The sequence below is a fragment of the Papaver somniferum genome, chromosome 1 (assembly GCF_003573695.1).
Source record: "Papaver somniferum cultivar HN1 chromosome 1, ASM357369v1, whole genome shotgun sequence".
In the NCBI taxonomy this organism is placed as follows: Eukaryota; Viridiplantae; Streptophyta; class Magnoliopsida; order Ranunculales; family Papaveraceae; genus Papaver; species Papaver somniferum.
This window is the reverse complement of record NC_039358.1, coordinates 186,487,309-186,502,962: the sequence shown is the minus strand read 5'-3', so window position 1 is coordinate 186,502,962 and position 15,654 is coordinate 186,487,309. Positions and strand designations below refer to the sequence as shown.

At 36.1% G+C, this 15,654-nt stretch overlaps 1 protein-coding gene and 2 long non-coding RNA genes across 7 annotated transcripts; 1 reads left to right on the top strand and 2 right to left on the bottom strand.

The window, feature by feature from the left end:
* Positions 1–1,267: 1,267 nt before the first annotated feature.
* Positions 1,268–6,988, bottom strand: LOC113309963 (membrane-bound transcription factor site-2 protease homolog). 2 transcript variants are annotated; one of them, XM_026558489.1, is made up of 9 exons: positions 6,829–6,988; positions 6,304–6,436; positions 6,106–6,207; positions 5,904–6,016; positions 4,064–4,211; positions 3,248–3,328; positions 2,697–3,155; positions 2,079–2,402; positions 1,268–1,644 (listed from the first exon to the last, which is right to left on the bottom strand). In XM_026558489.1, the coding sequence occupies exons 1-9, from the start codon at positions 6,942–6,944 to the stop codon at positions 1,474–1,476; spliced, it is 1,647 nt and encodes a 548-aa protein (XP_026414274.1). In that variant the 5' UTR covers positions 6,945–6,988; the 3' UTR covers positions 1,268–1,473. The 2 variants fall into 2 exon arrangements, with proteins under 2 accessions (XP_026414274.1, XP_026414281.1); XM_026558496.1 differs by having other exon boundaries at positions 6,139–6,207.
* Positions 6,989–7,954: 966 nt separating this feature from the next.
* On the top strand, positions 7,955–10,719 carry LOC113334531. Of its 4 annotated transcripts, none has more exons than XR_003352862.1 (4): positions 7,955–8,465; positions 8,550–8,626; positions 9,538–9,868; positions 10,163–10,719. It is a non-coding gene; the product is annotated as an uncharacterized LOC113334531 (long non-coding RNA). The 4 variants fall into 4 exon arrangements; XR_003352860.1 differs by having other exon boundaries at positions 9,499–9,868; XR_003352861.1 differs by having other exon boundaries at positions 9,237–9,755.
* A 973-nt stretch (positions 10,720–11,692) lies between these two features.
* On the bottom strand, positions 11,693–12,428 carry LOC113334526. Its single transcript, XR_003352858.1, has 2 exons — positions 12,046–12,428; positions 11,693–11,792 (listed from the first exon to the last, which is right to left on the bottom strand). It is a non-coding gene; the product is annotated as an uncharacterized LOC113334526 (long non-coding RNA).
* Between the last annotated feature and the right edge of the window lie 3,226 nt (positions 12,429–15,654).

Below are 15,654 nucleotides of genomic sequence, written 5' to 3'. Positions count from 1 at the left end.
AGTACTACTCAAAAAATGATAACAAAATGTGACTTGTGTAGAAGAAAGGATTCAATATGAACTCACTGAGTTGTAAAAGGAAGCAACATACACACACCTTCAACGTGAATAATACACAAATAAAACGTCAATAAAACTATGATTGCTCAGCAATAATTGCCAAATTCAGACAATAAAAAATAGACGAATCGGATGATAAATGAATCTCGAAATGAAAATAAAACACATGCACAAACACACACACACACACACAAATCAAGTTCAGATACACAATTAAAATGAAAGCAATTAGGTATTAGGTATAATTTGTGATACATACCCATATCCAAGACAGGAAACAGGTTCATGAACAAAGAAAGTTCTAGAGATAGGTAGATTAACATGACACAATTATAGATCTAAACTCTTATATAATCATTAAATAATTAGGTTTTTAAAACCGTAAAAAATTCCTAAAATCAATAATTTAACAATGGATATCAAATTAAATGATAAGAACATATGCAACTTATCTTTCAAATCGCTTTCGACGATGAAATCTCAAGTTAATTTGGTGTAATTGAATCTCCCCAACTTTTCATCTAAATTTCGAGTTAATCTTCACAAATATGAACCGCTGATAGAAGGTTTAGGTTTATCAAGCTGAAACGAACATTTCTTTGATTATCATATTTAGGTTTGGTGATTGAATTTTCACTGAGAAGAGGAAAGTAGATTTTCTAATTTTTTTCTTCGCTCTGAAAGGTGTTTAAATGAAAATAAAAAAATGGAAACTGAAGAAGGTCGATATCCAATGAAGAAGTAGTTGATGAGTATTTTTGTCATAATAAAAGATGATTTTGGACTAAATCGTTTAGGAAAGGACCTGGCTCATTCCAGATTTGGTAAATTTGGACTTCCTAGCACTAGGCTTGAGGGAGCAGGACTAAACAGTATAAAACCCACAAAATATGGGACTAAATGTAAATATATACGTGTATTTTCCATATTTTAAATAACTTTTGGACAAAAGCGTACCTAGTTAACTCAGGATGGACTATTCCATCCTTTTTGATGCGTTTTTGGACTAAACTCTCACCATCGAAGTGTCAAGTAGTTTTCTTCTTTCTTGTAACCCGTCAACCCGTCACAAAGAAAAAGAAAAATGAAAAGAGAATCTCCGAATAAAAAGGGAAGCCAAAACTGGGACAATGTGCACCCATTGAAATAAAAAACTAAACTCCTTTGCGACCCATGTTAGGCAACACATCAATCAAAGCTAAACCAATGAAGAGTGAACAACCAATTTTACCAACCTCATAATGATTTTGTCACAATTTGGCGAGCTCCCAAGGGGCTATTTCATCTAGAATTGCATTTATTTTTAACGTAGCACCATTTAACCAATTGTGATGGTATCAAAACCTCACTTGTTATGCTTCAAACAAACAAAAAAAGTCACTTGTCATTAGGAGGATAACAGAAACAAGAGAACTATCGAGCTACAAAAATCTGGACAAGAAAGATCTTCGTCATGGCAAGGACTAATAAAAGCGTCCCTCCCAATAGGCATATTTTCAGAACCTGTCTCCTCCTCCTAGGGTTGAGCATAGTGAAGTACCCAAATATCACCTCCAAAATGGACTCACCGTCCAGATAGTAAACCTGAAATAATTTATTTGTGTGCCATAGTTGTTAGTAAACATGTTGTAGTTACTACTATTCAAGAAGCATGCAGTAGACAGAATGCTATACATGACCAGTTGTTTGTTCTTAGTGAACAAATCGAAACAAATCCAAGCTCCAATTTGATATTTTATGTTATTTTACTTTTTTTTGGTGCATACTGATTTATATCTGAGATAAAAGACAAAGACCCAATAAAAATCCTATTGGTGTCCATCTCTAGCTTAAATTTTTATGTTACTATTCAACAACACATGCTAATAGGACCTAAATAAGGGCGAATTCATTCTTACAAACACGTGCTGGCTAGGATACATGCATGGTGCACTAGAAAATCCTGCCGGACTAAAAAAATTACAACACACAACAGACATTGCAAATTTGACATTTTAAGGTCACGAAGAATAACATACCGGAAGACTGTTGAGTAAGGCCAGTGCTAAAGATACATGGAATGTGCACGTTATCATCCTCTCCAGCCTATTTGGAAGAGATAGACCCAAACTGAATGTTGAGCGAGGCCGATATGCAGTTAACTTAATTGAATTAGCCATAGGAAGTGCATCTCCAAAGAAAACAAAGGTCCCACCACAATTTGTTTCTCCACTATCAAGACTCACAAAATCTGCTGATAAGTTTCTCCATACAGACAAGCACTCAGACAAATAAGGACGTGAGTAAGCAATTTGAATCCAGGTCAGGCCTGGCGACAGGACTGGTCCCACGCACGTCTCGTCCTATAGAAGACGTGAAAATGAATCATTTAGTTAAGCTCAACATAATCAGGTGCAATTGCACAACATACAAGAGCGTTTTAAACTGTCCCATAATCCAAATCATTAAGTTGTAGTCCAACATGGGAGACAGACGCTTCCATAGTTCCTCTTTGGTGAGAGGTTCGAGCGTAGTAGTACAATTTTTAATTCTGTAAGCGGCAATCAAATAACGCGCTAGTTTAACATGTGGACGATTAGCCATCTACTTTAGGACAGTGATAGTAGTTAAACAATAAGAAAGTGCTAAAGTCCCACCTGTGAACATTCGCATCTGCTTGTGTTCTTTTCAGTTGCAGACCATCCATTGCCGCATTTTTTAAGATCAACGATGTCCTTAGCCCTCAAGCAGGCATTGTTCTCTTTTCCTTGACCATCCTCGCTGCTTCTACCCTCTAACACGCTCATATTAAAGCAAGGAATAGTTGAGAGTAATGTGAGATCATCAGCACATGTAGACTGATGATCCACCACTTGAGCGTTCCCATTATCTCGTAACCAAGAACTAGAGATACAATAACCTTTTCTTCTATCAGCTTTCTGGACATTTGCAGAATCTTTATAGAGATGAGATCCTTGAAGTCCCAGGTCATTCATCAGAACTATAAGATCCATCCAGTCTTGGGGGCTGTGAACTTTTATCCCATCAACTGATATAACAACATCACCAGGAGACAGATAACCAGATAATGGTGACATTGATGTCACATCCAAAACCTGATCCAACGTTAATATATACTGCTTATAAACGCTTTCAAAGTAAGGCAAGAGAGAAATACAAGTTCATTGAGATTCGAGAGAAATAGTACCATAGGGTTCTCCCCGTGAATGTAAAAAGGATATAATACTGAAGGCAGAAGAAGCAAAGCCAGTGCACAAACTGCACAAAACTAGATATGAGGTTACAAGTTAGCCAACTTCTGTGTACGTATATATGTACAGATATAAATCAAAGCTTTCAGAACATAAAACATGATTCAATTCGTTTTTTGAAATGCGAAAGGAAACACCATCTTATTTGATGTTTGCTTCAAGCAAGGTCCACAGGGATCTCGTAGCAATTTACAATAGGAATATGCAACCATCATGAACAATGGGTAATTGGTGAATGCTATGAGATCATTAAGGCACGGATGGTTTTGTTTGTGAATAGTCGTATTTCAGAATTTTGTGATTCTTAGTAAAACAGTAACAGCTGCCAAAAGTTATTCAAAGCAGTTTCCTTCAACTGCTCTCAGAACCCACAACTAGTTACCTAACAGATATTTTAGTTAGACAAAACACTTGACTGAACAAGGTCCGACACTTTAATCCTGATTATACTACAGATTTCTGCCAGTACATGCATGTTATATAAGTCATGGTTTCCAAGCATGTTTTGCGGTGTATACAACTGATGTCAATGCATGTTACAGTAAGCGTCCAACAGTTGAGTTGGTCAGACACTCGGTGATTGTACCAAGAGGTCTGGGGTTTGAATCCCACTTACATCGGGGTGGGGGGATATTTTCTTTCTTTGCCTAGCTACCTGCGGTTGTAGCTAGCATGCCTCTTCTTATAAAAGAAGTTATTAAATAAAATAATAAAATAATAAAATAATAAAAAAAAGAAAGAAAGAAACTCACCACTGCATTATGCCAAATTCCAGCACAGTAGATACGAAGAACAGCGAATTGAGGTAAGCTTTGCAGCATTTCATAGTTGAAAGCGACCAGAGCCCCAGGAAAGAGCGTTGCAAGAAATATGGCAATAAATTCGATATGAACGCCCTCACTGTTCTCCATTGAAGTTGTGCCTACAATACCAACAATGAGAAACTAGCTTTCCGAAATCCAGGAATAAAATCTTGGGATGTACTACTGACATGACAAGCCAGTTTCATACTTGGGTCTCCCACTAGGAGCAAGACCAAAGGAGTGAGTCTTCCATCTTGGCATGGTACCTAGAATTGTCGGGATAATACTCCTTTATGTCATGCTCAGTGTAATCCACCATTAGGATAGCAACAACCAATCAAGAGTGATGTTACCATAGGATAGGCACGATGACATCACATCTACAATGATATCAGGAAATAAAATCTCTGAGCACCAATGAACTAACCATAAAGAAGGTAAAAGCTAGTCAAAACTACACAGGTCAACAAATAATCCAGATTAGAACAGTTCTTCAAATCTGAGCTGGTCGCCATGTCAGGTCAAAACTTCATCATTATCTCAATGACCAAACCAGAAAACATTAGATATTTGACGACGCCACTGTTGTTGTCTAACTCCAAGTGTTAGGACTCATTTGTGGTTGCCCCAAATTTCCAAATATGGCAGCATTGCATACCCTGATATTGAAAGATTATGTTATAGAGTACTGTTATTTGATGTAAGTATCTAATACTGAGCGCATTCATACATTTATGTTTAGGCTTTAGCCATGTGAATTTTCCTTGTGACCAGGAGAACCAGAGTGTAGAGATTGCAATTGTTAACATTAATAATTGAAGGGTGTGTCCATCAAAATTCACCATAAAACCAATTAATGATTCCAAAGGTATTAGCACGCCGTTCGAGTTTATATTCCTTACTAGTATAAAAAGAGTTCTAGTCTACAAATTCTGTGCTAGTTGTTACACATAGAAAGGACAGATTTCTACTAGAAGGATGAAGAGAGATTGCATCGCATAAAGTAAAGTAACCTTGAAAGGTATAATTGTTCACGTCTTTCGTCAATTAAAAAACCTTTACGCTTCTTTGAGCAATCATTTAGTTCTGACAGTTCTCTTTTTCTTCTACTGTTTACTGGAGGTCTAGGCTGATCACTAGCACATCTGAACGGCGACTTCCAAAAGCTAACAAAGCAACATCGTTTGAAAATTTTGCTTCTGACTTCAGGGAAAGCAACTTTTTCGTCACGTCCCGTGTTACATAGTTATATTTTTCGTTTTTACCACTTCCAAATCTAAGGAAACTGTTCACCATACAAAGTTCTCAGGATTATTTCTAATTCTACTCATAGTAGACGAACTTCTACGTTCAACTATTTAACTCGCAAGTCGAAAAGCCACATCTAAAGTGATATCAACCTTCTAAATCTACTTTAAAATAGCTTTGTTAACAAATCTGACTCATCCAGATTTTCTCCGAACAAGATCCAGAATCTTAAGGTTTTCCTTTTGATTTTTTATTCCATGTTTGGCTGTTCATAATCCAAGCTTTCATTGACATGGAAACAGAAGCTGATGCATACATTAAATGACCTATTTATTAATGTTGTTCAGTCAAGTGATATGGGTGAGGCGGTGAGCATCACAGATTAAGCATAATACATCAAAGTTTCCATATTTAAGTTGCTTAACTTAAGCTATCTGTGAGACAATGCACACATCAGTAGTTTCCTGATTACTGTACTGATCCAAGATGGTAAGAACATTGGAGGTTACTCATAAATAAGAAGGTGACTACGAATACGAACCTAGCGGCAGAAATAGCATGCCCGAATTCATGAACAGCTACGGATATTAAGGTAGAGAAGATAATGTATGCTCCATCAATAAGTGACACGCCCAAACTAGGAACTTTTAGCACCTGTTAAGTAGAAATTCACAAAGAAATTCAGCTTATCATATAGCCGAATTTAGTAAATAAAAAGTTTGACAGCAGGGTAAGCCAAATACAGAAAGCGGCGGCAAAGAGAAGAAGCCGAATACTAGATCATTTGAAATGTCAACATTGCCATTGTATAGGCGCACTATAGAGGTTGAATTCCAAAGCAGAACCTTCATGAGAGAACAAAGAGAACATGAGAGTCCAACTCAAATTTTTTCTAATTTGAAGAAAAAAGCAATCAAATTAAAATTGCTTCTTAGTCTAACCAGAGTAGCACCAAGCAATGCAGCAACGCTAAAAGTAATCCCCATGGAGAACCAAATTCTCAAGAATCTTGAATATTTACGACCAAATGAAAAGAGGAAGTCATTAAAAGCAGAGATCTTGTAATCACAGTACCTACAAAAACAACAATCAAACAATCAATGAACTTAGGTAAACTGATGCACACAGATATAAAAACGAGAATTAATTTCACAATGAACGAATTTAACTAGACTTAAATAAATGCATCAAATACGAATCTTTTATACTCATGGAATTACACGCTATATAACATGATAGATAAACATTAGCAGGCTACTCCTTAAAAGAGTAGCACGGTGCTAAAGTCAAGTTAAATTCGGGTGAAAATTGTTATACTACGATCTGAATTTAGGGTTTCTACTTTAGTTTTCTTGTACTACCAACAAAAAGAAATCTAGTTAATTCGGGTCAATATTGAATAGCGAAATGATAACTAACAAAGATCAAAAACTAAACCAAGAGAGGGTTATTTTTAGAGAGATTACCAACAAGTAATTGTGTGCGACAGAGGATGATGGTACTGATTCACTGATGACAGTAGAGGTAAGGGAGTGTTACCCCTACCGAACCTTCTCACTCGCCGTCCGCCGCCGCCTATCATCTCTCAGTTACTCATTCCATCAGAGTCTAACTCAAATGCAGCTGGGAATTACCATTGAACCCTATTATTGGAATTACTATTGAACCCTATTACTCATTCCATTATTATTGTTTGTAATGGCAAAATTGTCCTCGATTAATTAGATTATTATTGTTTGTAATGGCAAAATTGTCCTCCATTAATTAGTGTTTGAACTCATTTGGTTTACTCCCTCCGTTATCCTCGAGATATTTGTCAATAAAAGAAGTGAAGTGAAATGGTCCCCATGACACTTGTCAGTAAAAGAAGTAAAGTGAAATGTTCCACATGACACTTGTCATAAAAAAAGGTTAAGAGAAAAGTGGTCCCACAAAACCAAAGTAACATTTGATTTTCCCAATTAGAAAACCAAGCTATATTTTTGAAACATTTATTTATAGAAACCAGCCTATTAAAAAGTAACGGAGGAAGTAGTTATTAAGGATTAGATAAAATAAATGGAAATGGTCAATAATTTTTCTTTTTTTCTTTTTTGCAGTTTATAGCTGGGAACTCATAATTTTTAGCAGTAAACAATTTTTCAGGCTAGGAGTTTAAGAGTACCCAGTCGTATAATGATTTTATTTTAGCAGTAAACAGCTTTTTACGTCTAGGAGTTTAAGAGTACCCAATTGTATAATGATTTTACGTTGTAGAATTCATGAACTCCGCAAATTTCAGACTCACTTGTGGCTAGCAGTCAAGGTACGAGCTAGTCGTAAACAAGTTTGCGGTTAGCAAATCCTAATATGAATTGAAAATTTTAGTTTTCTACAAATTTTATGAGCAAAGGTCAAGGAAATTTGGTTTTCCTTGGAAAGGTGCACTCACGGTCGAACTCTGCAACAAGGTAACAACCATGTGCGAGTTCGACTCAGCTTGACTCAGTGAGTTTTCCAAACATGTTTTTCCCAAATATACCCCTGGTCAGGTTAGTGTAACTACTCTGGGTTAGTTTAGGTCTACCTTCACTGTTCGTCTTCTTTCTCAGTTCCATCTCTACGAGTCTGTTCTTTTTTCTATTACATACAAAGTATTGCCATTCTTCATTGTTGCATCAGTATGATGATTTTTTGATTGACTGGTTGATGTCTACAACATCTAAATTCTAACAGAGTTTTTTACCCAGTCTTTGTAAATCTACTCTTCTGATTCGTTAAAAAAATAAAGATTGAGGAATTTAGTGATGTAAGTAGGGGTTTCATAATCCAATCGCAAACTAGGTGTTTATGAAAATCACTTACGTTTGATTGTTATTTGCCAATATTTGTTGAAATTCAATAATGTGAAAACAAGGTGTTTGAAGAAATGCCAAGCCTAACAAATAATGTAGTACACATTTAGTTATTTGGCAATTAAATATAGGAAGGTTTGGTCCCATTTCCTCCATTGACTCTGATAATTTCCATTCAAAAAACTCTCTTCATCTTCCTCTAGTTCTCTATTCTTCTAGATTTTTCTGTTTTAAACCATGAAGTCAATATTGAGAATCTTTTGTCTTTGGTAAGAACCTACAATATGTTTATTTTTTGTTGTTCTAGTCATGTGTGGATCAATATTAACCAATGAGCATTTTGTTTATGCCAGAGTTGCAGAGTGTAGTTGAGCTTGTTCTATCTACGGCTAATCCACCATTCATCATCAACTTCATGACTTGAATTAAGGTAAGTGTTTAGTGTCTATACGAATGAATGCTAAAATATGGAACACACTAGATTAATTTCAATTAGCCACTTTGAAAACAACTTTGAAGTATGTTGAAGTTAACATATTGCAAATTGAGTTTGAAATTTTTGAATATTCTCTATAGTAGTTAGTTACCGACTGACAGTAGTTACACTCATACAAAGTCTTTGACATTTGTATATGTAGACCACAAAGAAGCATATCCCCATCCAAGGCCTCTTGCTAGTCGAAGTTGCACTTGTAACACAATTTTTGATGTGTGGTCAAAAAAAAAAATATTTGTCTTTTTATTTTGCCGTGTATTTTTTCCTTGCACCCCTTTTTCAAAATCCTAGCTCCGCCCCTGGCCTTATTATGCTTTCTTTTTTCTGTCTGTGTTGTAAAACGTTGTAGTTTTAATCTTTTTACGCTTTTTAGCCAAGGGAACACCACAGAGTAATAGAAGTATTTTTAGTTTCTCACCATCTTAATGCATGGGATTCATCTGTGAATACGTGAATACAAATCTCCATATAAAGCTTGTTCTAAAAATCTCTTAAATGGTTTGTTGGATCTTCGCGGTTTGCATATTCTTTGTAATCTTTGCAGAAGTTGCCATGGCGAATTGCATCTTAAACTGCCAGTGGTCAACAATTATAGAGTGAACTGATCAGGGTGAAAACTAGATGAGCCATTCCTGGTTATGGGTGTGTTTTAATTCCACATTGCAAAGAGATTTTCTTGTAACTAAAGGTACAACAGGGAAATGAGCTATACCTAGGTACTATAAATTATGACAGGTACTATAAAATAAATTGGGTAACTGGATAACACGGTCTTATAAATTTAAATGAGTACGTTATTTTTGAAGGTACTATAAATTATGACGGGTAACTCGGCTTGATGGCAGTATAAATTTGAACTAGGTGCCCGTATCAGTCTGAAGAATAATTTTTTTCGGGTACATTGTTGTAAGTTCCAATGGAATTGGTTTGTGCTTCATGTATATTTGTGCAACACGATTGATGGATGAGTAATAAACTATAATACATAAAGTTCTAGACAGAGATCCAGAAGTCGTTTCAATCAAAGACAAGAAGGGCACTGCACTTCATATGGCTGTAAAAGGTCAGGATCCGTCTATAGTAGAAGAATTATTGATTGTCGATCTCTCTATATTGAATGCACGTGATAAGGGAAATACTGTTGTTCATATGGCTATTAGGAAATGTCGACCACAGGTAGTTTTTGTCACTGCTCTATCTATATTGAGTTGGTGGTAACATGCCATGTTCTTTGCAGAAGTTTTTTATTCTCCGTTCAGTTTTCTCATTTTATTTTATTTTTCCATTGGCTCTTAGTATTTTGTTTCTCCGATCTCCTAGTCTTGCTTTCATTTCTGTAACTGCTCATTATCAGGGATTTTCCGTTCTCAGGGTTGGTAGTTTATAAAGTTTGTTGTTTCTGACGTAGTGCACTCTTGTAAGGGTTCTAGATAAATTGACTTAAAGCTTTTTTTCTTTATGTGATTTCAGATGGTGTGCCTTCTACTTAGTTATTATCTGTTGATGTCAATGCCATCAATAATCAAAAGGAAACTGCAATGGATTTAGCAGAAAAACTTCAACATGGAGAATCTGCATTTGAAATCAAGGAAGCTCTAACAGAAGCTGGTGTCAAGCATGCAAGAAATGTTGTTGTTCTCTTTGCTTCCATTGCTTTCATGGCTATATTCAATTTTCCAGGACAATATTTTCAGGTTGGGCCAGACGCTAGAAGCCAACATTGCAGATAATTTGGGGTTCAGGTTATTCTATCTTTTGAATGCTACTTCACTCACTGACAGTTGTGGTGGTCCAAATCACTTTGGTCGCATGGGATACTAGGGATCAAAAACAAGTTGTTTCAGTTGTTAACAAACTAATATGCGCAGCTTGTGTAAGTACCTGTGGTGTATTCATCTCACCATCTTTTGTTGTTGTGGGAAGGGGAGGATCATGGATGGCAATTATTATAACTGTAGTTGGAGTTCCCATCCTTGTTGGAACTCTCAACCTATTTAACCTAAACTAACCCGGAGTAGTTACACTAACCTGGCCATGGGGTATATTTGGGAAAAACCGGTTTGAGAAACTCATTGAGTCGAACTCGCACATGGCTGTTACCTTGTTGCAGAATTCGGCTGTGCTTTCCAAGGAAAACCAAATTTCCTTGACCTTTGCTCAAATTTTATGGCAAAGTTCATTTTTTTCAAATTAATATATGGCTAGGAATTCTTCATTTGCCAGCCTTAATAAGTTGATTAGACGATCGCTTGCATAGTGGGGGCCGACAAAAAGACACACAATATTTACTATCCTAATAATTAAATTTAACTGTGGTCATTAGATTATTAAGATTTTGGAACAAAAATTATGTGGCCATTAGATCATTCAGATTTCGAAATTATTATACCTTGTATTTGAAACGTGATATATGCTTCCCGTGTAACTGCCATGAATGCATGACAAACAAGTGGTTTAAAATTCTGAAGATATTGGGGGTAATCATGTATTAACCATTCACAATATACCCAATACTACGACTCTCGTTTTTCTCTCTTCCTTCCCTTTTTATCTTCTGCAACACCAAACACCCAGTATCAACCTCTCATACTCTGGGTTTCGGGAGACCCACTTTTGTTTCTCCTTTGCTGACTATACTACCCCATCTAGTCATATTTCTGTTTACATAACTTCAATATACAAAATATGGAGCAGAATTCAGAAAAAATAAAGTAGCCCTCATATAAAGTTGTACTCTAATAACTTTTTTTTTCTTCATTTCATTAAATTTTCCAATTTCGAAGCTGCATCAGTAGCTTTTGTTCGAGTATTTGTAACAAATCGAAGATCCAATTGTAAATTTTTGATCGATTTAATTGATTGAATGATTGTGGCAGAGGATTGGAAATTCATTTTATTTTGAATTTGAAGCAATTGATCATTACCTTTTATTGAAGATATGAAGATTTCAAAAGAATTGCAAGGTCAGTCGTTTCGTTAGATTTCTTTTTGTTGCGAATACAAAACGAATTTCTTCTTACTCTGGTCCAAAGTCGGTGCCTGAAACTCGTCGTCTTCAAAACTGGGTCAGATCCGAGTTACTGGTAGTGTTCTGTTTTTTCTTTTTGAGAAAACGGAATTTGGTTAGAGTTCGGATCATCCAATCGATCTAATGAATTTTTGGAATAAGTTTGAACTGGAAATCTGTTGTTTTGATTGTATATGAATGAATTCATGATCAATTTGTTTAATGGATTTGGATTTTAGTTTCATGAAATTGCAAACGGTTTATTTTTCTGTACAAAAAGTGTGACGGATAATTGCATTTAAGCAACCAAAAGCAAGAAAAAATAGTGTGTTTTTTCGAATGTTACCTAATAGAAGTCATTGTTGAAGGATTAACTGATGTTTGAACTTCTTGATCGATCAATTCTTCATTTTATTATGGGATTCATCGTCATTATCACTAATTAAGAAGAGAAGAAAAAGGAGGAAAAAAAAGAAAAAAAAATTGATTATAAGTATTACTTTTGTTTTTGACTAATTATTAGTTCCAGGTTTAATTACGGAGGAAGGACAATCAAGACATTTAATATGAGGTAGGAATCCCTATCCATACTTTGGGCATTTAAATCCTATGCAGGCCCAATAATAAGTTTTTCACCCTTTTTCTTTTGAAGCCCCAAAATTATGAGCCTTACATGCCCATATGATGGCTGGTCCACCCACTAAAATTATTTTTATACGAAGGTTTCCTTTTAAAATCTATTATTGGGGCTGTAGTTTTTCCTTGAGGGTTGTAGTAGGACTTGAATGTCCCGAATGTGGACAGAGAGGACCTAACACGTAATAAATGTTAAAATTACTCTTTGATCTTCCTTTTGCTCTTTTCTTCTTTATCATCACTATTTTTTCTCTCCTTTTATGTTTTTCTTCAAATGACGTTAATCGAAAAATCCATTTATTCTTTTTTTTTTGATTGCTTAAATACGTTAGATTTGATCACTCTAGAAAAAAAAATCAACTTCTGAACTACCTACGACTAGGATTTGAAGACTCTTAACCATAAACTACCCACTACCGTTGAAAAATGACTAACTTCCAGTTGTAAGAGAGTTGTTTTTCATTTATGGTTAGAAAATTGTAGACTACCGTCTAGAAAAATATGAACTCTCAACCGTTTAATTGTTTTATTTTTCAATTACGTACAGAAATGATGAGTCATGAGTTTGGACTTAGAAACCGCTAAAATTCGTACTAATACTCGGAAACTATTTATTGAGACTTATATATTGTACCCACGAGTCATGATTTGTACTAAAATTAAAATTTGAACTATCACGTAACCAAGGTCATAACATGTTTATATTTGAAAACTCTCATCTGAGGGGTTGTTAAAAAAAAAAAAAAAAACTTTTCTGATTTAGTGCATCCAAGGCCAGCTAGGAAATATCGAACTCGTTTTGCTTAAAAATCTGTCCAAATTGGAAAAATCTGCGATGATAGTGATCGGGCCTTAAAGCTTCATTTCTAGCTTCGCAAATGCACGTACTTTGACCTTTGCAAACATGCTTGGCAAGCATGATGCATCTTCAAATCGTTCTAACTTACCCTTGTTCTACGAAGGATATAGTGCCATAAAGGCTTATGCTGATGCATTCTTGCATGCATCACTGGCTTCCGAGTACTGTCTAGGCCTAAGGTATGCCTTGGAATTGACATAGGCCTTTCCAAGCCTATCTCCGTTGTCATATACTTTTCCTTGGAATTCAGTTGAATGCATGCACTTGTCTTGCTTGAGCCAAGGGTCCATCGGTCAGGCTCATGCAGTTAATTCCGTTCTATTTCCATGCCCAATTCGCCATTGTTTATGGGGTAAAAACTGTTTCTGCTGGTTTTGGTAAATTTGGGTGTTTTGATAAGAAACAAATTTAAACCTAAACAAATGCACTGCACGGGAGTACTTTAGATTCGAGAAATCAATCTGTACAATCCTAGTCTAAACCAAGAAATGGTCGTTCCAGTCTAGCTTCGGTCACAAAGTGAAGGAGAAAGGTTGGTCTTAGGGAGGGAAGCGAAGAAGGTGTTTGTAGATGGTGGATTTTCGACAAGGTAAAAATCGTAAAACCATAATTATGCATACTCCGGATCCGGCAATCGGATGAGTATTGAGACTCATGTCTCTCAACAAAGCGTGAAAGCTCATGCCATAAAATCTCTGACTGAGAAGGCTGTCTCTCAGAGTATCTGTAGATGTGTAGTCTCCCAGCTGAGGCCACGGCACATCTCATAAATACTGAGCAATTTCAGTAATTATTGATATATATAATCGAAAGATTGGACGGCTCCTAGATAGCATGCCTGCTAGTATAGAGCGACAACGTCTTCAGGATGCAACCAGGTTTTCCCTGACTATATTGGAGAAATATGATACTCCAGCAAGTTCATATTGCTCAAACTCTTACATAATTAATGCTCCTAAATAGGAAGCCCTGCTAGTATAGAGCCATCAGTTAATTATCTCTAATCGCCTGAATATCCAGCAATATTCTACGATTCTTCGTTATATTTCGTCATTTCAATTCGTGGTTCTTCCCAGCAGAATTCCACGGGTTAGTGATAAATATTCAACGAAACAGGCATCTGAGCATAGAATAAGCCCTGACTAAAATGGTACAAGTGTACTTAGCAATAATGCACAGACAACATTTGAATGCACAAACGAGCATTTCAAAAATACGAATGAACGATGGACCTATGCAAAATAGGAAGAAAAAAAAAAAAAAAAATAATAATAATAATAATAATAATAACAACGATGGACCTAGCCCCTAGGCTACCCACCATCTCTTGTAATATTGATTTTGATTAATAAATGCCTTAGTGGCTCCCTTTTATAATAATAATAATAATAATAATAATAATAATAATAATAATAATAATAAAATATTAGCAAAGGCGCCATGGACTGGGCTCACCAGCCGGCCGGTCATGCTGTGACCAGTCCCACGCCCAATTTTATATTTTATTATTTTTTCCTGATCTCATGAAAATTCTCTCGTTCGAGCAAATCTTCTTCGATTCAAGGAAGTTCTTTAATCTCATGATATTTCTTTATGTCAAGAAAATAATAAAATTAGGGAAATGTGTCACGGAACCGAGCACCAGCCGGCCGGATATGCCCTAGCCGTGGCCGGTCCCACACCTCACGACCTCATTATTTTATTATTTCTCTCAAACCATGAAAATTCCCTGATTTCATGAATTTTCCCTAAACCCATGAAAAATATTATAAAATTAAGAAAACTCGTGGGACCGGGCCCTAGCCGGACGGTCATGCCCTAACCGGCCCCACACGCCTCTTATTTTATTATTGTTATTTGTTTTGTTTTCCTCATTCCATGAAAATTCTCTGATTTTAACAAAATACCTTGGTTTCAACAAAATACCTTGGTTTCAACAAATCTCTCTGATTTTATGAAAATTCTCTAAAATCATGAAAATTACATAAAATTGGGAAGAGTGCCCTGGGACCGTGCCCGTTGGCCGGCCGGCCATGCCTTGGCCATTGCCGGTCCCATACTCCATCATTCCCTATTTTATTATTATTTTATTTCTCTCATCTCATGGAAGTTCCCTGATTTCATAAAACTCTCCGGTTTCATGGGATTTCCCTCAATTCAGAGAAAATACGCAAAATTACATAAAACTGGGAAAAGTGTGGGACCGTGCTTGTCAGCCGGCCGACCATGACCTAGCCATGGCCGGTCCTGCACCTTGCAATTCCCTGTTTTATTTATTATTTTTCATCATCTTATGTATTTTTCCTAGTTTCAGCAAAACCCTGGATTCTGCATATTTTCTCAAAATGTTGCTCAAAAGCGCATCGGAAAATATTGAAATTCTCAGGACTGAGAAACGGACACTATGGTGACGCGGGCACATCCCCTTGACCGACCAAGGGTGACCCTAAGGTTTGCAAA